This window comes from Meles meles, chromosome 9 (assembly GCF_922984935.1).
Source record: "Meles meles chromosome 9, mMelMel3.1 paternal haplotype, whole genome shotgun sequence".
NCBI lineage: Eukaryota > Metazoa > Chordata > Mammalia > Carnivora > Mustelidae > Meles > Meles meles.
This window is the reverse complement of record NC_060074.1, coordinates 39,437,455-39,460,248: the sequence shown is the minus strand read 5'-3', so window position 1 is coordinate 39,460,248 and position 22,794 is coordinate 39,437,455. Positions and strand designations below refer to the sequence as shown.

Below are 22,794 nucleotides of genomic sequence, written 5' to 3'. Positions count from 1 at the left end.
AACATGGGAGCCAACGTTCCCTGCATCCCTGAGCATGAATGCTTCTCCCCCCATCTAGAGTTGGTCTACTTCCCTTCCGCTTAAGTCAGGGCTGGTTTTGTGACTTGCTTTGACCGACAATGCAATGAAAGAACGTTCTGGAACTTTGGATTCCAGGCCTTAAGAGGCCTAGCGCCTCTGGCTTCCTCCCGCTTGGGGGTTGGTTGGCAAACTCTAAGGAAGGCCAGGGTATTGACTGGAGGCCATGGGCTGAGTGAGGTGTGGGAGGGGAGGGGCACCTTGGGTGCAGAGCACAGCCAAGCCCCTACTGAATGCAAAGCACGAGTGAGCAGCTCCTCCGAGCTGGCCAAACTCAGCCATGCCTGGCAACCAGGAAAAACAGTAAACTGCTGTGTTGGCCCATTAAGTCTGGGTGGTGGTTTGTTAGCAGCAAAGGGAGGGGTGCACCAAGGAAATCAGTGCTACTGGCAGTCTTCTGTCTCATTAGTTGGCTGGTGGGTCTCCAGATGCACGCTGGTCATGATGCTTCATCATTTATGTCCCTGTGACTTATATGCGGCGTTTTATATGGAGTAAATGCTTCACAGTGTAAAATATTTAATAAAAACCATTGCAATTAAACATCTTTTCATGTTTAAGCAATGACCCACTTGTAGTTCCCTTACTCTGCAAAGACTGTTCATAGTCTTTGCCTATTTAGCTCTTGGGTTGTTCATGTTTGTAAGAACATTGCATATTGAGGAAAACAGCCCTTTCTGTGGTTTCAAAAGCATCTCCCCCCAGCTTGCCACCCTTGTAAATCTTTTTTTTTTTTTTTTAAGATTTATTTATTTGACAGAGATCACGAGTAGGCAGAGAGGCAGGCAGAGAGAGAGGAGGAAGCAGGCTCCCTGCTGAGCAGAGAGCCTGATGTGGGGCTCGATCCCAGGACCCTGGGATCATGACCCAAGCCGAAGGCAGAGGCTTTAACCCTCTGAGCCACCCAGGTGCCCCCCTTGTAAATCTTTTTTTTTTTTTTTTTTTTTTTTCCTTGTAAATCTTTTGACTTTGTGTTTGGCTGTACGTAAATTTGCTCTCCCTCGTCTAAGATGGCTTTAAATCAGTTAGGTACTTTCATGGCTTCATTTCATACTTAAAAACTTTGGTCTCTCCAGAATTAATGTTATAGGAAAGTTAAGATCCAGGTGAATTTTTGTCAAAATGGTTAGCCAGCTGTTCCACTAAAAAGAACCCACACATGCCCCCCATTAAATTTCCTTATATTTAACACAATCTCCAGGCCCTCCACTGTTCCATTGACCACCTCCTTCGCTACATGTAACTCCTTAATTATGGTAGGTTATAATGCTTAGTACACGGAGGCTGTTCTTTTCCCCTTCTGAGGTTTTAACCAGATCATTCCCCATGTTGACTTTCCCAAAAGAACTGTGTGAAGTCATACATAAAATCCTATCAGCATCATGTGATTGCACCGCATGTAGATTGACGTCTGGGAGAGATTGCCTTTGAGAACATGGGTGTGTCTGCACTAACCTGAGTCATTCATGTCCCTCACAGGATTATTCAGCCAGACCAGCCCCAAGGGCGTCCGCACCCACACTTGCCCCAGGTCCCCGCCAGGGCTCTGGGCTGCCTCTCCCACCGCTTCCTTCCCCGCAGAATACGACCCCGTGACTCATGCCAACCTCAGCTCAGATCCCGAAACCGTGCATAACGCTACATCGTCCTTGTGCTTAAGGACAAGCAATAATGATGTCATCTTGCGTGCGGAACTAAATGGGGTGGTTTATGGGCACTTGAAAGCAGCATGACCTTGGGCGAGTTACTTCCGGTATCCAAACCGCGTCCTCCTCCTCCCTGTGCAACGTGAATCCACCTGTGAGCTGTGAGGACTGAGGGGGCACGGACCCTCTTCGGCTGAACCCGGGAACGGCCCCACCTCAGCCCCCTGGGCGCCCACCCCTCCCTGCCAATCCCAAGTCAAGGTCAGAAGGCAAAGATTTTTATTGGTCTACAGACACTTCTGAAAAGGGATCTAGTTGAGAAAATATACAAAGCATTTCAGAGTTTCATCTCCAGAGAGCACCTGAGTCTGACTGGAGGTGTGGAAACCTCCTCTTCCAGGCTCAGGGCTGAGAACGGTTAGCATATTGAATGATCAGTAAAAACATGCAAAAGTGAGAAGGAAAAGGAAGAAAAGGCTGCATTCCCCCAAAGCCGAGGGGACGGAGTTTCAGAACGAGGAGGCGGCAGGGTGTGTAGGTACCAGGTGGCTCTCCCTTTCCCCCACATCGTCTTCTAGAACAGCTCCAAGCTTGGAGAAAGCAACGAGCCCACCCCCTCAGCGCTGCTCAGTGCTCAGCCCCGCAGGGCTGCCCGCACACAGGGGAGCATGGCCCCCCTTCTGTCCCATCCCCACGGCCATGGCCTCAGGACCCCATGCTTGTGCTCCTGGGGGGCCCTGGCTCCTTTCTTCTTTGGTTCCACTCGGAGAACGATTGTGCTTAACAGACTCATCCCCACCCCTCACTCCAGGCTCCCGCTGGTGGGCTGAAGGCACTGACAGGAGTCCTGCGGGGAGCCCCAGGACCCTACCTTCCCTTGTGCTCTGGGTGGGTCCGTCCCTGGGCACCTGCCCCCATCCTCATCCCAGATCTGGGAATCTGGACATGGGACTGTCCAAGGAACAAGCCTCTGGGGACTTCCTCAACTGTGCAGACATTTCTGAACCCCGCACCACATCCCTCCCCTGTCCCCTCGCCCAGGTCCCCCATGAGCCCAGCCTCTCCATCCAGTCCATCTCCTGGGCTGCCAGCGCAGCTCTGGGCTGGCCCTGGCAGACCCGCCTGCAGAACGGTGGTCACAGAAACCACCCCGTGCCACCCTCCTGTCCCCCAAACCTGGGAGCTCAGAAGAGGTGGGGCCTCGAGAGGTCACGGCTCTGGTACAGGGAGGCGGGCGGGGCTGGAAAGGAACCAGGAGACACGTCACGTCTATGGAAAGGTGTCCAAAGTACAAGCTAAGCGAGGGGAAGGAGGAGGGCCAGAGTGGCCAGAAGAGAAACAAGGACGAGGGCAGGGGTGGGGCCAGGAAGGGGAGGCCCTCACACCACCCCGCAGATGAGGGTCTCCACCACGAAGGTGTTCTCGAAGTGGCGGATGGCGTTGCAGTTCTGGGCCCCTCGCTTGTTGATCCCTGGGAGGGAAGAGAGAAGCTCAGTGAGGACTGTACCTCTGCCCAGAGCTGGCTGGGCCACAGACGTCACCAGCCTTGGAACCCGAGGGGGACCTCGGGAGCCTGGGGGCGGGGAGGAATAGGTGGCCTGTGTGAGGACACCCAGACTCACCCAGGGGCCGTGCACCGAAGGGGCGAGAGAGCTCGACAGCTGGAGTCAGGCGGCCCAGCTCTGCCCCCTTCCCTGCTGTGTGACCTCAGGGGTGTTCCTTAACCTCTCTGTCCCTCCGCTGCCTCATCTTTCAAGGGGCACCAAAAATAACGATGAGGATGACAGCAACTGACACGCTCCTAGTAGGACGTAAGGAGCGTGAACCGGGGCCTGGCCCGGGGGAAGTGCTGAGTTACCATCAGCCGCTAGTACCACTCTGCTCTGAGCTCCCCAACAGCTGGGCTCCAGCCCCCTGGCCAGGCACAGCGGGCCCACGGCTGTGGCCTAAAGCTCAGGGCAGGGGCCCGGACGGGAAGAGCTGCCACTCACGCCTCCGGGTAGCCCGGCGCCGCAGCCGGTAGGTGTCCTTCCCATTGCACAGGTGATAGATGAAGGAGCCCAGGGCCTCCTTGTCGCTGACGTGCTCTGTCACCACCATCTCCTCCTGGATGATGTACGTCTGCGGGAGGTAGGTCCCCCTCTGCGGAGGGAGTGGGCTCAGCGCCGGGCCAGCATACAAGGGCTCTCCTGCCTCGAGCTCTCCAGCTCCCCGGCCCGCCGTCCTGCTCCCTCAGAGTCCCCCGCCACCTGAAATGCCCGTCCACACCGCCCACGCCCCCATCCACGGCCCTCATGGCTCGCCCTCTGGACACTCCCAGGTGGCTTCTGCACCCCAGTGCTGCACGTGGGGGTTCTCTGCACTGCCAAAGTGGGGCATGACTTAGGAGGCTGAGGAAGCTGGTCTCGGGGCCCTTCATGAGAGAGGGAGGGAGGCAGAGAGTGGTAGGGAGAAGGAAAGGAGAGGCATTGACTCGGGGTGTGGGAGAAGGAAGATGGAGGGGCACGGGCTGATCTGGGGTGCTGGGCCCAGCTGGCAGCAAGCCCCCACCGCAGGAACCTCCCTTGCCCCAGGCCTGGCATCCACAGGGGAGTGCGGCAAGATGCCACGAGGGCTCCCGCTCACCTTCACATTCATGAGGAGCTCCCAGAAGTTTCGGGGGGGCAGCACAATGGTGGTGTTGAGCTCAATAACGTAGCACTTGTCCAGGGAGATGTCATGGTAGGCGGTGAGCCCCTGGGTGGGAAGGGCAGCCAGGTCAGGCTCTGCAGGCAAGGGCCTGGCCCTGGTGGGCTGGGAGGCCCCTGGCCAGCCGAGGTAGCAGCCCACCGTGCCAGTGGGAGAGGCCCCCAATGCCCGCTCCCCGCCTCGCCTGTGTCTGCGGGAGCTCCCCCACGCTACATGAGAAACACCAAATGCCTGGCGCCTCAGCTGTCAGAAGGGCTCATCTCCTGGGGTCCCAGAGCTGGGGTCTGGGGAAGACAGTAATGGTCCACGTGTGCCTTTCATCACCCCGTGAGGTCCTATCACCCCTGCGGATAACCTGGACCCTCAGCCAGAGGCGCTCCGTCCCTGGCTCCCCATGGGCTCCAGCAACAAGAATGTCCAGAACACAGAGCAAAGGGATTGTTCTGGAGAAATCCTAGGAAGCTCTGGGAGGCAAGTATGGCGGCGGGGGAGAAACAGCTGGAGAGCCCGTGTCTCACCGGCCTCAAGACTGTCACTGGCGACAGGAGTGAGAAGGGTGGGTGAAGCATCTGCGGGCTCCCTGCTCTGTGGGGAGTGTGCTTCTCCCTCTCCCACTGCCGCTCCCCCTGATCCCTGCTGGTGTTCTCACCCAAATAAAATCTTAAAAAAAAAAAAAAAGGGCCGCACAAAAGATGGTTACGTCTGGGGAGGGGGTATGGGCTGGGGGGAGGGGCACACGGGAACCTTCTGGGGAGCTGGCACAAATCCAAATCTTGCTCTGGGGGGCATTCCATGTAGCCACTAAGCTGTACGCTTAATGCCCTTGATAGGAGGCACACTACGCCTCTGGAAAACGTCAACACTAACACCCTGTTAAAGGGAACACTGGCTTAGCCCGTGACGGCAGTGTCTGCAGCAGTCAGGTGGCCGAGGACAAAACCCACCATGGCTAGTTCGTATCCAGGAGTAAACACACCTCTCGAACAAAAGCGGGGTCTTTAAAATCCTACACAACCTAACCCACAGCGCCTGCCATCACACAGGACCTACTCAAAGGAGGTACTAGGGACACTGGCCTTCTCCTCTTGCTCCCGTTCTCCTTTCTCATGACCCTTGGCGGAAGGGGGGCTCTGGGTCGTCAGGACACCCTTCCACCACTGCTGCCCCAGCCCCGGCCGGCCTCACCCGCTGGAAGTCATGAATGATGTCGGCGGGGTCCCCGCCGCCAAACTGGGGCACAGGCACATTGATGCGCTCATAGTTCTCTTCGAGGTAGATCTTCACGTCCTCCTCCAGCTCCATCCGTGTGCGGGCCTGGGAGGACAGGGAGTCCTCGTAGAGAACCCCGCAGTGGAAGAAGTTGTCTCGGGCCAGCTGAGTAGCGGAGAGACAGACAGACCGGTCACATAGCACCACCCTTCCTGCCCCGCCGACCCCACCACGCCAGCAAGCCCAGGGCCTCAGCAAGTGGCAAGGGTGGGACAATGAGATCCATTTCACAGACGGAGACACTGAGAAACATGGGGAAACAGGGAGAGGGAGGGTGAGCCGGCTCTGCCATGTCCTAGGTAGACTGGCTCCTTGGCTCTCAGGAGCAAACACAGGAGCCCCGGATTGAACTGTGGGGCACCCAGAAGCTAGGAGAGTCACCGAGAGGCAGCCAGCCTCACACCAGTCCCGCCACCTTCCCTGGACCCTATGCCCCTTGAGCAGTCCTGGCAAACACTGTGCCCCTATGTGAACAGCCAGCCGAATCACCCCCCACAGCGCCCCATCAAGGGTGGGGCAGTGTGTGCCATGACTGCGGCCAAGCGGCTGAGCCCACCTGTCCCTCTCCAGCCATCCCCTCTGCCCATCTGTGCAGGGACTACTGGCCTGCCATCAGCAGAAATGCCCTTTCTCCGTTTTCGTGTGAGCTCTCTCTGGGGGTGTGTGTGTGTGTGTGTGTGTGTGTGTGTGTGTGTGTGTGTGTGAATCATCACACATGAATCATACTGTCCAGGCACAGACTCGGTGGCTGCTCCGAGGTGCCCCCATTCCCCAGCCAATGCGGTGGGGTGAGGAGCCCCAGGAGAGCACAGGTTGGAGCTGGGAACAGAGGGGACCAGGAGCCCTCAGGAAGGGCCCATGGGCGGGGGAGCGAGAACCAGGAACATACAGGGAGCTGGCCATGGAGGGGGACGATGGGGAAGAGGGGGACGAAGGGGAAGGGAAGTCGGCAGGTGTGCGGGAGCTAATGTTTCCAGGGCAAAGTCACATGGAATACAAAAATTCTTCAGTAATTTTTATCATGGAAAAAAGGAAATAACTAAGTTAAAATCCACTGCTTGAGGGTGGGAAGGGGTCACTTGGGTCGTAAATGACTGGAATTCCCTGTGTGTTGCCCTTACCATTATTCTTTTGAGCTGTAATTGATCTACCTTGGTGGTCCTGTCTCCCTCCCAGGTCTGACTGATCGCAAGGTCACTGTGACCGCGACTGTGACTTCTCCCACCCAGCTGCAGGCCCTCACTGGCTGTGGGAGCACGTAACTGGGGACCCAGGATGCTCTCACGGGCGGTGGAGGCCACCCTTGCAGGATGAGGTGGTGGGCGATCTGTCTATTAACCCACGGTCTACCTTTCTTGTTTTGTAACCCAAATAAATGTCCAAGGAACAGAAGTCCTTAAAGCATGACCCTTGGGCACAGAGTTTGGCTCTGAAGGGATCCGAGTTCCAGTTTCTGCTGGATCTGAGTGTCTGGTGAAAACCTTCTAGGGAGCCAGTGCGGGAAGGGGCCACAGATTCCATTCCCGGCGCCCCCACTGCTAACTGTACTCCTGGGAGAGCTCCCTGTTGGGCCTCAGCTGTGTCTGAAGACAGGTAAGGATAGTCCACCAGGGGCCATGGGAGTCAAGAGGACAGGGCTCCGTTCCCATCTCCTGGACCAGGCAAGAGGCCAGGTGGGCTGGAGTGTGCCCAGGGCGGCCCCATACAGAAAGGATGCGGGGCTTCTGGGCTTGGCTGGGCACCCACTCCCACCCATGGGGTAGGTCACTTGCTGCCCCTCCCCTATATGCCCCAAACCCCTGGTACTCAACTGCCCATGCTGCCCTCCTGCCACACCTCCCTGCAGTCCCCTGCAAACACCGCCTTTCCGGGAGCCCAATGCCTCCCTTCCGCCTGGCCTCACCTGTGCGAGGAAGAAGTATCTGTAGATGTAGACGGAGGCGAACACGAGGCCCATGAGCAGCACGACCAAGCCCATCGACAGGTAGCAGACGCCGCCCACAGAGCCCCCCTTCTTGTAGCGCTGCGGGGGGGCCCGCTCCTCCTGTGGGTGGCAGGGCCGGCTCAGACAGATGGTGGTCCTGTAGCTCCCGGAATCCTCCCGCCCCCTTCCCAAAGTGAGACTCCACTGTGCTGGCCGGGACTGAGCCTTGGGAAAGTTGGGGGGAGGTGGTGGGGGAGGGGGAAGGGCAGTGCTGGGGACTCACACAGCATCATCTCGAAGGAATGCCTTGCCAGGGCCTCCCCAGTCTCCTTCCAGGAAAAGACAAACTGAGACCCACATGGAGGCCGCACAGAATGACCCCCTGGGACCAAGCAGGCCCAGCTGGATTGCCTGGGCCATTATCTTCATTATCCCAGCTGTGATCACAGTATACGCTCTTAAACATAGAATGGGGGAAGCCCAGACATGGCCTTATCATTGCACCAGACCCAGGAAGCTGCAGGAATCGGGGTGCACTTGGCAGGCTTGGGGCCGCTGCTCTGGGCCATAGGGAGCCAGGGAAGGCTTCGGAGCCACCCAAAGGTGGCAGTGCACAGGGCAGACCGGGGCCATGGGAGGTGGCTTCTGGGCTCCACCGAGAAGGCCGTGGCAGGGAGCGGTCACTGGCATTCCAGGAGGCCCATGGGGTCTGGGCATGGTGCTGGGCTCCCTCCAACTGGGTAGCCCTGAGCACACCATCCCCGTGGGCACAGCTCAGCCTGCAGGGGGCCAGCGACGGCCCCACACTGGCAACTGGCCGGCAGCCTCAAGCAGGTTGTCAGGAGTGGAGCCTGAAGAGTGGAGTCCGGAGGCTTTCGGAAGCCGGAACACTTCTGCCAGGAGGGAAACGTGGCCAGGGACGCCAGGGCAGGAGGCTCCTGGAAAAAACCTGCTGTGGGGAGCCAGATGGGCTCAGGACAGTAGCCTCAGGGTTGCCAAGAAGCAGCAAGTTAAAAGGACCTTACTCCGGGCCACACACGTCTGGGCTGGTGGAGCACAGTGTACATGTAGACTTAGGAACACTGCTTGACCAGGACGACAGGCCTGAGAGTGTCATGATTCAGGCCCTTCAGGAGCTGCGTGACCTCGGCCACCTCTCATGTCTGTGACTGTTGTCCACCCAGCCCTGCCCTCCCCCATCCTGAGAGCTGTTGTAGAAGACCCTGCCTGCCTCCGCCTCTACTGGCTCCATTCAGTCCCTCCTCCATGGGGTCCAGATAGTCAGGGTGAGGGCAGAGTCCAGTCCCAACCAGGAGCTGAGGCAGTATGAGGTAAGGGAAGGAGCTCCAGCCTGGAACCAGAAGCTTCTCCACGTATGTATGCCACCAACTGCCTGCTTAGCCCCCTTTGTGCCATTAGTCCTCTCTCCCTTTACCGTGGGGGTTGGGGACACAGCTCAGGTCCAAGTGACTTGGAACAGATAGGCCCCTATCTCTCAGCACGGCACAGAGGGCCTAGCCTGGGGGTGGGGTGGGGCATAGGGCCTGTTGTGTGCTTAGGTCCCAATCCCTTAAGGCCCCCTTGCTTAGAGAATACTCCGGGAGCAATGGGGCGTACCAACAGAAGGGCAGATGTCTCCCTGCTTGGGGCTCTCCCACTCACCCACGCCCAGGAAAAGGACAAAACCCCCTGGAGCCCCCCCCCCCCCCGCCGCCCCACACATCCATCACCAGACCAGCTACCTAGCCCCCAGCCTCTGCACCACGGGACAGAGACATGGGGCAGAAAGGTGCCCCAGCCCACCCTGGGCCCCAACACCTCCATCTGCCCTCCAGGGAGCTCGCCTGGCAGGGGTGGGAAGCCAAACCCATGGCCCTGAACTCACTAGCTGAGTGCTGGGGCTCCCACGACCCCAGCCCTGCCTGTGTTCAAGACCAGAGAGGCACCCACCTGGCTGGCATCTGCTCAGCACCCTGGGGTTCCCTGGGGTTCCCTAACCAAGGTCCCATGGGGACAGCTGCTGCCACAGGGGGGCCCATGAGGAGCAAGCCCACTAGGGGCTCCTGCAGATGAGATGGTGGCCTTTCCACTCCTCCAGAGTCCCGAGTGGGTCCCAAAGAACCATGGCTGACCTGGGAGACAGGCCAGGCTGCCTGCATCAGCAGGGGGGATCCTGCCCTGGGGGCGGGACATTCACGGGTAGTGGGGTGAGGAGGGACCGGAAGTTGAGAGAGGCCCCAGCAAGGACTGGGATCCCTGTGAGGGGAGCATTTGCAGCCCCCCACCCCAGCTTCTCTCTGGAAATGTGAGATTAAAGGAGACAAAGAACATGAAAGCCCTTTGTCAAGGATGAAGTGCTGGATAAAACAGCAGATCTTTCTCCGTTGAGCCTCTCCTTTGCAGGGCCGTGGCCCCGGACAGCTGTTGAGGCTGCACACTGGCCATGCTTTTGCTCCTGCATTCAGGAAAACTGGAGACGCAAGCTTTTAAGAGCTGCTTTTAAAAGAACAAAACGAAACAAAGTCAAGGGCCACCAGCAAGAGAGCCACAGAGTCGGCCCCAATGAAATTCACAAACAAGGCCTCTGGTTTGAAGGTGGCCTTTCTGCTTCTGGTGGGGGGTAGGGAGGGGGTGTGTCTGAGGGCCTGGAAGGGGTGGGCATGGTGGTGGCTAGGCAGCCGGCCGAGGAGAAAATGGCCTCCAGGGGGTCCCTGGATACTATCCTGCGTCCTTACTCTGGGGGATGTCACTGGGAAGGCTGAGGACCACCCACCTTTCCTAGATGTGCAGTGGACAAACCCCTCATGTGTCTGGGGCTAACAACTCCCGAGCCCACCACTGCTGACCACTCCCACCTGCGTAGTGAGACCCAGCTGCCCTGCTCCCCTCCCCAGCCCACACCCCACCCGCCGACAGGGCCCAGACCCCAGAGGCCTCATGGCTGAGCAGCCAGCTGGAAGGGAAAGCAGGACTAGACCTTGCCAGAAGGCAGACGGGGAGCCAGGGATGTCCCAGCTTTGAGACAAAAGGAACTTCAGACACCAACCTCCACACGGGAGGGAGGGCCCCGAATCACGCCTGGGAGGGTCCATTGCTTATGGGGCCCCCCCACCACACAACAGAGAACCTAGGGATTCAGGCCTGGCTCGCCCAGGACCCTGGAGAGGCCTGCTTTCCTGAGACCATCCTCCCCACCCCAGCTGCTTCACCTGTCATGCTGGACACTCAGGGAAATGCCACCCCCCACAGGGAGCAGCCAGGCCTCTGTTGGGGGGCGGGGGCTTCCATTTAGAAAGTAGAAAAACACTGCCTCCTGTTTCCAAGGCAACAGGGCTTTCTGAGCAAAGTGCCTGGCTGTGCACTCGTGTGGGGCACGTGAGCCGGCCAACCGGGACCCAGAGGGGCCCGGCCTCCCCGGCCCCTGCACTGAGGCCCGCAATGGCGCTCATTAAATGGTTTCGCAAAGCCAGGGCCACCGCCGTTAAGGGGAGCCCAGCCAACTGGAGCATTAACTCAGCGGACTCCCAGGGCTCCCGAGGAGCCCCCCAGCTACAGTTCCTCGGTAACAATGTCCAAATTAACTGCAAGCAGATTAAACTACAATTGCGGCTGGGAGGAGGCTGGCGGGGAGCCAGGAACGCACTTGCTGCAGCCCAGGCCCACAGCTGGAGGGGGAGGGGCTCTTGCCTGGCCCTTCTCAGCTTTAGTTCCCCTCAGCAGCTCGCTTCCAGGGCTGCAGACCAGATTCAAGGTCACTGATGTGTTGTGTGTATGAGAGAGAGACAGACAGACAGACACACCGAGTGGAGGTGGCAGGGAGGGGGCATCGGAGCCACAGAGCTGGGTACATGCCGACAGGACATCATGGAACCCCGCTCCTGTTGTGTGCGGGCCCCCGAAAACTCCCACACCACCCACTGCTCTGAGTCCACTTGCTTCCTGGCACCGAAGATGAGACTCCAGGGAACAGAGGCTCCAAAGGACGAGCGGCAAAGCTGGAGGCTGGAAGAGCTCTCCTGGGGGACAGAGAACTTGGAGAGTGTGTGTGTTGGGGGGGCGGGAGCCGGGCTGCGCCTCCATGATTTTACCATAAACATTTTTTTCTAGGAGGGACTCAGCCTCCCCAGCAGTCTGCTGACAGCCTTGAAACATGCAGGGACCGGCCCAGAAGAGTGAAAAGAGAAGGAAATAGAGGAGGGAAGGGAAGAGCCACTGCGGTGTGTTTGAAAGCCCAAGGGCCCCCGGGAAGGCCCAGGGTAGGCCAGGGAGGGGATGCCTGAAGCCCCCACCCCACCCCAGGGCAGGACCGGGGGCAGGACCACCTTCCCACAAGGGTCCCTCAGCTCGCCCACAGAGCCAGCGGGTACTGGGGACCTGGGGCAGGAGCTCCAAGCCCCATCAGCTCCGCCCTCCCGGCGGGCAGGGGACCCTCCCCCGACCACTCCAGAGACCCGTTCCCTCGCTCCAAGGGCCTGAGGCCAGGACTCGGAGAGTGAAATCTGATCCCCAGGTATGCAGGCTGGGGGAGGGGGCGATGCAGAAGCCAGGAATGAAAGGCAAAGCCAAGGAGAAAACTAGCCCAGTGCTGGAGAGATGACGGTATTGAACCTATCTCTCTCCTCTTGCAGCCCCCCAGCCCAGTCCGGTCTGCACAAGCCTACACCAGGCTGCCTGAGTATGCACGCACCCGTGCGTGCGTGCGTGTGTGTGTGCACAAGCGTGCGGGCACGCGCCCGCAGGTACATCGAGGGGAGAGAGGAGCTGGGCAAAGAGGTGCAGCGCCGGCCGTAGGCCTCCAAAGGGGAGGAAGGATCAAGCCAGCGCGTGCTGAGAGAGGATGCTTCCTGGCCAGCCCACTTTCCAGGCTGGCTCCCCGCCAGTCGCCCATCAACGCAGGCTTCTCATTACCTCTGAGGCAAGCGCCAAGGGGAGGGTGGGCAGCTGGAGGCCCAGCTGGGTCCCCACCCCCATCCCCTCCCAGCCCACTGAGGCACTTCCTTCCAGCAGCAGGTCTGGGGTCAGAATCCTTCTTGTATTGGAGTTTTTTGCTCAGAAGCAGGGGGGAGCCCTGCCGTGAGCTGGCAGCCGTGGCCTCACCCCAGCCCCCGGGGCTGTACCCAGGTGGACATTTTCCTAGAACACCCAGAGGGCATTCACAAACTCATCCGCTCACCAAGTAGTCCTTCTGGTGCTTTAGATCTGATTTTTGAGTCCAGTTCAGTAACCAGGGAGGGCTCTCGGTTCCCCTTGGCCAGAAGAAACCTTCTAATAAGCTTTCCTCTGCATCCCCATCAGCATGGGGCAAACCTCAAATGCTTGGTTTTGACAAAGGAGAAGGCTGGTGGCAGGCCCACCTGTCCCGCCAAAACAAAACCTTCTGTTTCAGTGCCCTAAGGTCGGAAAGCCGGGCACCTGCTGTGCTCACCGCCACAGGCAGGAGAGGGAGGCTTGATCTGCTCCTGGGTCAAGGTGGGGTGGGTAGGGTGGGGGGGGATGGATGTGCCCCTTAGCCACGTGAGGGCACACCAGGCCCAGAGCAGTGAAATCTCTTCCCCCTTCCCCTGCTCCAATTCCAGCGGGCGATTGGCAGAACCAACATGTCACACCCAAAGCCCGCTCTGTATCACCTCGGGGCCTTGGGGTGCTATGATCATTTACTAATAAGTAGTTCTGTCCTAGAGGGGCCAGGATTTTAGTCCTCCTCCTGGGCCCCCAGCGCTCCTCCATGCCAAATTAAGACAGCCAGGAGACCCTGTGCAACTAGGAAGGTTTGGGAGGCAGGCTCCTGGCCATTACAAACAGCACGGGGAAGATGTTGATATTTCCATTTCACGCTGGGTGAGGGGGAAGAGAGGACGCTGGCTATCAGCGCCAGGAGCGGGCTGTCAGCACCCAGGGGATGCGGGCATCATCCAGGCCCACACAGTGGGCATGGACAATGTGCCACTCCTGTGAGATCGTTCTGCTCCCTCCCTGGGCTGAGACAGGGCAGGAAGCTGGTTCCTGGGTGAAGGGTGGAAGGAGGCTTCAAGAGACCCTTGCAAACTTTTAAAGCAGTAGACCATGGTTTTCAAATACAGAATACCCCCAGTGCACCTGAACGTGGGATGCAGATGGAGCTGCATGATCTGCCTAGGTGGTCCCCAATGATGCAGTGACCACACCAGGGCAGGGGAGCTGGCCTGTGGCTCCTCTGTGCATTCCTCACTGGGTCTTTGCTGGGGATGTGGGCCCACCTCCGAGGCCCCTCTTAAGTGTTCCCTCTTTCACTGGCCAGGGCCCAGGTCTTCCCCTGCAGCACCCCCCCCCCCAACCCAGGTTGAATCTGAGGCAAAGGCTGAATCTGAGCCACAAAACTTGGGGAGGGACGTCGGCGCTGAGGAAGCCTCATCAGAAGCTAGCAGCGGGCAGAGAGGGGGAGTGGGCAAAGACTTTAGAAGTCCAGTCTAGATGCGACCGCTTGGTGCACCCCAAGACCGCCGAAACGATGGCTACGTGGACACCTTTGCCGGAGCACAATACATCCGGGCTGGACCAGCTCTCCCTCCTTTCCCCTCGCCTCGCCTTCCTGCCCGCCACGCGTCCTGCCCTCTCCGGGTCAGACTCCACGCAGCTCAGACAGTTTTCCACTGGCGGAAATGCCTTCTCTTCCTCCGGCTGGAGGGAAGGGGGAGGAGGGGGAGGACGCCCGAGGAGGCGGGGTGCACAGAGGCCCGCCCCCACAAAGAGCCTCCGGGATGCGGGAGGGCACCAGGGCAGTGAAGGAGCCTCTAGGCGGGATGGAGGGAGCAGGCCAGAGCGAGAGCGTGGACAGGAAGGAAGAGGGGAGCAAGGAGGTCCAGACGGCAGGGGGTAGGGTGAGATCCGGGGGCCTGGGCTCATAACCTCGAACCTCGAACCTCAAACCTCGAATCCTAGACGTGCAGCCGGGCCGATTCTGGTTTATTTCCATTTCATCACTTTCTGGTCCACCAATTCAGGTGCAGACCAGCGGGCATACTCCCTGCCCTCGTTTGGGACGAAGTCAACGACCCCTCCCCCCTTCTTTGGCACCAGACTCCCCCCTCCCCCGCCGCCCCCAACCATTCCCCACCAATCCTGACCCACCTCCCTACTTTGGGGAAACAACGTCCAACCCTCCTCCCATCCCCCACCCGGTGCTCGACTCTCGGCCCCTCCCTCTTGATTAGAAACAGACGCATACCCCCCACCAGCATTCCCCCAACTTCTTCCTACCGGCCCCTTCCCCAGTCTTGGGGCCAGCCGCTTAGGGCCCCTCCACTTTTGGAAGAGACCTCGAGCGCTTTCCCACCCGGAGACTAGCAACTCAGACCCCTCCTACTTCTCGGACTTTTGCTTTCGGCTGCCGCTTTAGCAGAGGACCCAAGCCCCCTCCCCACTTTGGGATGGAGGCCCCATTCCGGACCCTCACTCCCTCTGGTCTCGGCTCCGGGACCCCGATGCGCCTTGAACAGTTCCCGGGGTCGGCGGGGCGTGCCTTGCCTCCGACTCCAGCCTGAGTCCCCCGGCCCCTCTTACCCGAGCGGGCGTCAGCAGGATCTCAGCAGCTGGGGCCGGCGCCGCGGCCGACGCCGACGCCTTATCGGCCTTGTCGCCCTTGATGCCGGCCACGGCAGGCTGAAAGCTGATCTTCACCATGGCTGCGCCCGACCGCCCGTCCGCCCTGCAGCCTCGGCCCGTGCAACCTGCGCCCGTGCAGCCTCTATCTGTACGACCGCGGCTCCGCGATCTGCAGGCACCGGAAGTTTGGCTGGTGTGCGCGTCCCTTTCCCTAACCCCGCCTCTAGTCCGCCCCGCCCCGCCCCGCCCCCCACCCGAGCGTCTGCGCCCCCTCCCCCCCGCCCCGCCCCGGGCGCGCAGTGACCCCTGCGGGGCGCGTCGCTCCGACGGAGGGACGGCTGAGGTTTGCTCGCACACTCACTCACTCACTTACTTACTCACTCGCTCCATTCATCCACCCACCATCCATCCATCCATCCATCCATCCAACCATCCATCCATCCATCCGTCCATCCATCCGTCCAATCAGGCATGGACTCAATCCCTTTCACAGCCTTATCCCTTCCAGCTGCCTCGCCAAGACCGGCGACCCCATGACACTCTGTTAAAAGAGTGTTTGTCTGGCAAATACAGCTTATAGACAAATTCCCCGTCTCTGCTCCCCCACTTCATACCCTCCTCTTCGGAAACGCTGTGTGCATCCGCTGCACCAGCTCTCGCTGCTCGCTCCTCCCACCTGTCTCAGACCCAGGAGGAGGTTTCAAGTCCAGGTGCCTACCTGCCTGCATCCCACATCCATCCACGTCTCTTTCATATTCCATCATCCTCTTCCCTTCATTTTTCATTCCTGTAGAACCTTCCTGAGGGTCTAGGGGGATGTGTGCTAAGGATGCTGGGAGTAGAGAAATTAGGGCAGCCTGCACGCTCAGTGAGTGACCAGCACTGTTGCTCATTTCTCCCCTATCCAGGAGGGCCTGGTGTGGCAAGAAAATCTACGTGGTGGGTGACTGGAGGCTTGGGTTCTAGTCAAGACTCTGCCCCTGCAAAGCATCTGTGGTATTATGTAGGACCAGGAGCTGGGTTACTGGGGTTTCTCTTGGCACCCAAACTCTAGATCTTTCCTTACTGTCCCGCCCAGACGGGACTGTGGACAACATCCAGCAGCCCACACATAGCCTTGGGCTTAACACCAGCTTTTGGTTCTGCAGTTGAGTTGACCCGGGAAGGCTGGAAAGTCTGAGAGCTTGTTAAAGACAGTCCGAAGGCCTCCACTCACACCTACTACCTGTCAGGTCTTGGGTGGCTGCCTTGAGCCCCAGGTGTCCACATCCCAGACTCCAACATCCCGGGTCAGATCTCAGATGAACCTATCAGCCTTGAGGACAGACAGCTTGAGAAGGAAGATTTAACTGATGCTAAGGCCACCACCCTGGGAAACTGGGACAGGGAAAGGGAAAGTGGAAGATAATGGTTTGGAGGCATATGAATTTGGATAAGACCCAGAGAGGAAGGGGTTATGGATTCTTGAGTCAACCAGCTCTAAGAACTCCTAGTTGAATCTTGGTGTTTGGAGAAGTTAAGTCCCAGCCCTTGGTTAGATTCCCACCCAGCATCCCCAACATACATTCCTCCACTCAGAAAGTTTCCCCAGAGCCCCTGCATGTCAGTCATTGTGTTAATAATCCCTGTGGCAAAAGATAGAAAGCCCTAAGATGCAACACGCAACTAAGGACCTAATCACATTCAACCTTCCACCTGCCAAAGTCTCATGTTTATGACATTTACCCATAATGCTTTGTTCTTTTTTATGGCTGAGTAACACTCTATTTTGTAAATATACTGCAATTGTCTGTCCCGTCTCTTGGTTCTGGACATCTGGGTTGCTTTCAGTCTTCAGATATAATGAATAAAGGCTATAAAGAAATAAAGCATATTTTATTGACATTTGTTCTCATTTTTCTTGAGTAATAACATCACAAAGATGAGGTAGGGACAGTCCACTCCAGGAGATAGGCATATTTTATCACATGGCACCAATAAAGTGAACCAATGTTTAGTCAGCTTGTTTTTATTATTATGTTTAAATTCTCTGCAGATATCCCACCCCCTTGTTGCCTGACCTGGGGCAAATCACTCACACCACCCTGCCCCCACCTCGGTATACTACTGCTTAGGAGTGGAATTTTATTGTTTTATACTCCCACCAGCAATGCATGAGAGTTCCAGTTGCTCTACAATTTCACCAACATTTGGTGCTGTCAGTCAGTCTGATTTTAGTAATCTTAACTGATCTAACAAGTTGTGTCTTGCTGTGGGCTTTTTGATTTTGTTTTGTTTTTTGTTTTTGTTTGCTTTTGATTTTAGTGAGGGAGGCGGGAGGGGCAGAGGAAGGGGGAGAGAGAAAATCTTAAGCAGGCTTCACGCCCAGCAGGAAGCCCACTTGGGCTCAATCTCATAACCCTGTGATCATGACCTGAGCCCAAATCAAGAGTTGTTCCCTTAACTGACTGAGCCACCCAGGCGCCCCCATCTTGTGGTTTTAATTTACATTTTCCCTGATGACTAAGGATGTTGAGCTCCTTTTCTTATGTTTTTGACCTTTTGTATATCTTCTTTTATGAAATGTCTGTTTGAGTCTTTTGTCATTTTAGAGGTTAGATTATCTTTTTAATTATTGATTTGTAGGAGTTCATTGTATATTCTGGATATAAGCCTTTTGTCATATATATTTATTATGAATATTTCCTCTCAGATTGTGGCTGGTCTTTTCATTTTCTTAATTTTGTCTTATGGTGAGCAGAAGTTTATAGGTTTGATATAGTTTAATGTACCAATTTTTAATTTTATGGTTAGCACTTTCAGTGTTTTCTCTAAAAAAAATCTTTGCCCACACTGAAATTTTAAAGTTGTTTTATTTAGTGTGTTTTCTAATAAAAGCTTTGAAATTTTAGGCTTTACATATAGATCTATGATCATGATCTATTTTTAGTTGTCTTTTTTATTCTAGTGTAGGCTAGGAGTTAAGGTTTTGTTTTGTTTTGTTTTCTATCTGGTTATCCAGATGTTCCAGGATCATTTCTTTAATGAAATGGAAACTCCATTTTCCATTGAATTGCCTTGGTACTTTTGTAAAAATTGGTCAATAATTTCTATGTTGGCTTATTTCTGCATTCTGTTTTGTTACATTCTTCTATTTTTTTTCTACCCTTGCCAATTCACACTATCTAGACTGCTGTAAACTTCTAGTAAGTCTTGAAATAAGGCAGTGTAAATCTTTTTCTTCTTTTCCAAGATTATTTTGGCCCTTCTAGGTCCATATAACCTTTAGAATTGGCTTGTCAATTTCTACAAAATAAAACCTGTTAAATAGAAATTGGGTTTGAGTTGAATCTAGAGGTCAATTTGGGGGAAAACTGATGTCTTGACAATATCATATTTAAAACCATGAACATGGGATATCTATTTTGTTTAGCTCCTCTTTAATTCTTCTCACCAATGTTTTGCCGGTTTCAATGCAGAGGTCTTAAGTGTCTCTTATTAGATTTATGCCTAAGTGTTTTATGTTTCTGATGCTATTGCATTTATTATTTATGTCATCTTCCAATTTCTTACTGGTAGTATATAGACATACAATTGATTTTGGAAAATTGATCTTTTTTTTGGTAAATTTAATATATTTATTTGTCACAGTGTTTCTTTATAGATTCCTTGGGCTTTCTAATATATATTCATGCCATCTGAGAACAAAGACAATTTTACTCCTTTTTCTCAATCTTTATGACTTTTAATACTTTCTTTCTAGCCTTATTGTTTCAGACTCTAGTAGTGTCGAATACAAGTGTTAAGGGTAGACATCTTCATTTTTGTTTCTCATCTTAGGAGGGAAAACGTTCTGTCTTTCAGTATGAATGTAATTTAGCTGTAGGTTTTTCATAGATGCCCTTTGTATTATTACCAGGGCTAATATACAGGCTGACACCACAACTTGGGTGGCTGAAAACAAGAAATGTATTGTTTCAAAGTTCTGGAAGCTCTAAGTCTCAAATCAAGGCTTCAGGGGCCCCTGGTTGGCTCAGTCGGTTAAGCATCTGACTCTTGCTTTCGGCTCAGGTCATGATCGCATGGATTGTGGGTTGTGGGATTGAGCCCCATGTTAGGCTCTGAGCTCAGCCTGCTTTAAGAATCTCTCCCTCTGGCCCTCCCCCCATACATGTTTGTGTGCATGTGTGCACACACACACACTCTCTCTCAAATAAATAAATGGATCTAAATAAATAAAATAAAATCAAGGTTTCAGTAGGATTATGCTTCTTCTTATCCCTATAGAGGAGAATCCTTCCTTCCCTCTTCTAGCTTCTGGTATTTGTTGACAACACTGGCATTACTTGACTTAGAGATACATCACTCTGATCTTTGCCTCCATTATCACATGGCTTTCTTCTGCCTCTGCCTCTGTTTTCACATGACACTTTCCCCTATTTCCATAAATAGTCACATGTACAGGTTGTTAGAATTTCTTTTTATTTTATTTTATTTATTTGACAGAGAGAAATCACAACTAGGCAGAGAGGCAGGCAAAGAGAGAGGAGGAAGCAGGCTCCCCGTGGAGCAGAGAGCCCGATGTGGGGCTCGATCCCAGGACCCTGGGATCATGACCTGAGCCGAAGGCAGAGGCCTTAACCCACTGAGCCACCCAGGTGCCCCTGAATTCAATTCGTTTAACAGATACAGTGCTATTCAGAGTTTCTAGTTCTTCTTATGTCAGTTTTGGTAAATTGCACCTTCGAAGGAATTTATCCATGCCCTCTAAATTGTCAAAGTGGTGACATTTTAGTGTGCAAGGTCAGGACACTCAGCAGGCCAGAAGAGAGAGCCCTAGATGAAGGCCTTTGCCTGGGTTCTTTCAGCACAGAGTACAGAAATGAAGGTGGCCTGGTGATCATTGTGCCCTGTGAAGGAAGAACAGGTGAAACAAATATTCTCGGGAGTTTATTCACCACCAGGAAATTCTCATAAAGGACTGATGATGTGAACATAATTTCGGCTTAAAGTTGTAAGAGCTTGGACCCCTTCTTCAAAAAAATTTAATCTGTTTAGATCAGTAATTCTCAAAGTGTGTTTTGGGGACCGCTGCGCATCCCTGCAACTCTTTCTGAGAATTTGGAGGTCAAAGCTATTTTTCTAATAATATTAAGATGTTATTTGCCTTTTTCAATCTCATGCTCTCAGTAGAGTAATTGGTAAGTTACGTGACATGTATCATAACAATTGGAAGCAGAATAGGGGAATCCAGCTCTCTGCTGTTAAGCTAGATATTAAATATATTTGCAAAAATGTAAAGTGGCTCCACTATTCTTATGTTTTTTTTGCTTTGAAAAATACAGTTTAAAAAATAAAATATTATTATATTAATCTGTAATAGGTTTATACTGTTATTTTTTTTTAAGGATTTTATTTATTTATTTGACGAGAGAGAGAGAGAGAGAGAGAGCGATCACAAGTAGGCAGAGTCAGGCAGAGAGAAAGGGGGAAGCAGGCTCCCTGCTGAGCAGAGAGCCCGATGTGGGGCTTGATCCCAGGACCCTGAGATCATGACCTGAGCTGAAGCCAGCGGCTTAACCCACTGAGCCACCAGGCGCCCCTATATTGTTATTTTAATATGACTTAATAAATATCCCATCTATGTCTCAATTTTGTCAATATGTTAACTATCATTAAATGTATTTCCCACATAAACAAAAGATCTTTAGGATCCTTGATGTTTTTATGAGTTTAAAGGGGCCCCAAGTCTAAAAACTTTGAGTACTGCTGATTCAGATAATTTTGGGGAGTGGTGGATACATTTTATTGAATTGTAATATATACACGGAAATATTCTTAAGTTACAAGTGTGCAGCTCAGTGAATATTGACAAAACAAAACAAAATATTCCCACACATGTATCTAGCCCCCAGATCAAGAAACAGAACATTCATACCCCCCTTGTCACTACTCCTGACCCAAGAGTAAGTAGGATCCTCATTTCCTTCCCAGTGAGGCGCTTTGCTGATTTTTAAAAATTCCATCTACAGGAATCTCACAGTATGTACTCTTTTCTGTCCAGGATCCTTAACATCATGATTGTGAGGCTCGTCCCTGCCTAGGGTCCTGAGGCCTGGTTCATTCTCCAGGGCATGTGTTCTGCTGTGCACCCCGATGCACATATCCCATCTGAAGTTAGGGTGCACTTGGGTTGTTTCCATTTGGGGGCTCTTAGGAACTGCGTTTCGTTCTTCCATGTGTCCTCGGTGAACGTGTGCCTCCATTACTGCTGGGCACCTACTGGGGACTCGGTTTCCTTTTTAGTGTGTTTTTTCCACGTCACAGACCGGAAGTCAAGGCTTTCTCAGCAGCGAGCTTGTGCTCCACAAGAGCCACCCTGACGAAGGCGTGGAAAACAGAGCTCTTCATTTTCCACTCAGAATCTTCCACCAGTTCTTTCGTTTATTATTTTGTCCCACACGTGGTCTTAGGGATGACCGTCAAGGCTGGATTTGTGCTGTGAAAATCTTTTGACGGAAAGTGTTTCTTTGGAGAGAGGTGGTTTAGTGTCTGGGCTGTGGCGATACACCCCTTGGAAGTGAATCTCCATCCCCACCACCTTCTAACTCGAGGACCTCCTCAGATGAGCTTCTCAGGCTCTCCCAGTGATGGGACTGCTGGGAGCCAAGACTGGCCTGCAATGACCCTACTGAAAGACTTCCCACACAGCGTCACACCAACCTAGTCACTGTGACACATGTCATCAGCGATATCACGGGTAAGACATTCCCGTCAAGAGAGCCACTCCATATGTAACATCCCTAGGAATAAACTTTATGACCTATGCAAAGAAAGGCACAGTATTTTATGGAAGGCATAAAGCTTAAGTAAAATGGAGAGACAAACCATTTTCTTGTAAGGGAAGATGATGAAAACGTTGATCCGCCTCCAAATCAAAGCAAATCCAATTAAAATCCTAATAGGTTTTTGCAGACAAGCAGAAATACTATTCTAAAATTTGTCACTGCAGTTGCCAAGAACTTTAAAAGAAAAAAGAATGATGAGTACAGTTTTTAGCATAACAAAATACTATACTGAAATTTAGCTGACAAAGATACTAGTGACTGTAAAGTGGAGATTTTCTATCTGTACCAGGCAAGAAGTCATGATGGAAAAGTTAATATGTTTACATATCTGAAAATACCATGTATGAAATACAGAGGCAGCTGTCAACTAGGAAAAATTCTAATGACTCCCAATAGAGGTGAGGCTGAGAAATGTAGTCTTTTTAACTTGGCAATGAGCTCAGTAAATTTCTATTACTAAAGAAGAAAGAGCAAAGGAAGCAGGGAATCAGCAGTTGCTGCCGAAAGAATTCATAACAAAACAGTAAGAGTCCTTAGTATTAAAAAAGGAATTCAGGGACGCCTGGCAGTCAGAGGAGCACATGACTCTTGATCTTGGGGTTGTGAGTTTGAGCCCCATATTGGGTGTAGAGATGACTAAAAAAATAAATTCAGCTAAAAAAAAGAAATCAGATTATAAAAAATAAAAATAAGGTAAATGACTTAAGGATTGACACCAAGGATCTAGGGAGGGAACAACAAAACAAACCTGAAGAAAAGAGAAGGAAATACATTAATGGAA

General features: G+C 53.7%; 1 protein-coding gene across 1 annotated transcript; it reads right to left on the bottom strand.

Annotated features, from left to right (window-relative positions):
- Window positions 1-1,986: 1,986 nt before the first annotated feature.
- ITM2C (integral membrane protein 2C) lies at window positions 1,987-15,369 on the bottom strand. The gene is made up of 6 exons (XM_046019061.1): window positions 15,145-15,369; window positions 7,585-7,725; window positions 5,598-5,786; window positions 4,350-4,460; window positions 3,716-3,866; window positions 1,987-3,195 (listed from the first exon to the last, which is right to left on the bottom strand). Exons 1-6 carry the CDS (start codon window positions 15,262-15,264, stop codon window positions 3,104-3,106), a joined length of 804 nt encoding a protein of 267 aa, XP_045875017.1. The 5' UTR covers window positions 15,265-15,369; the 3' UTR covers window positions 1,987-3,103.
- Between the last annotated feature and the right edge of the window lie 7,425 nt (window positions 15,370-22,794).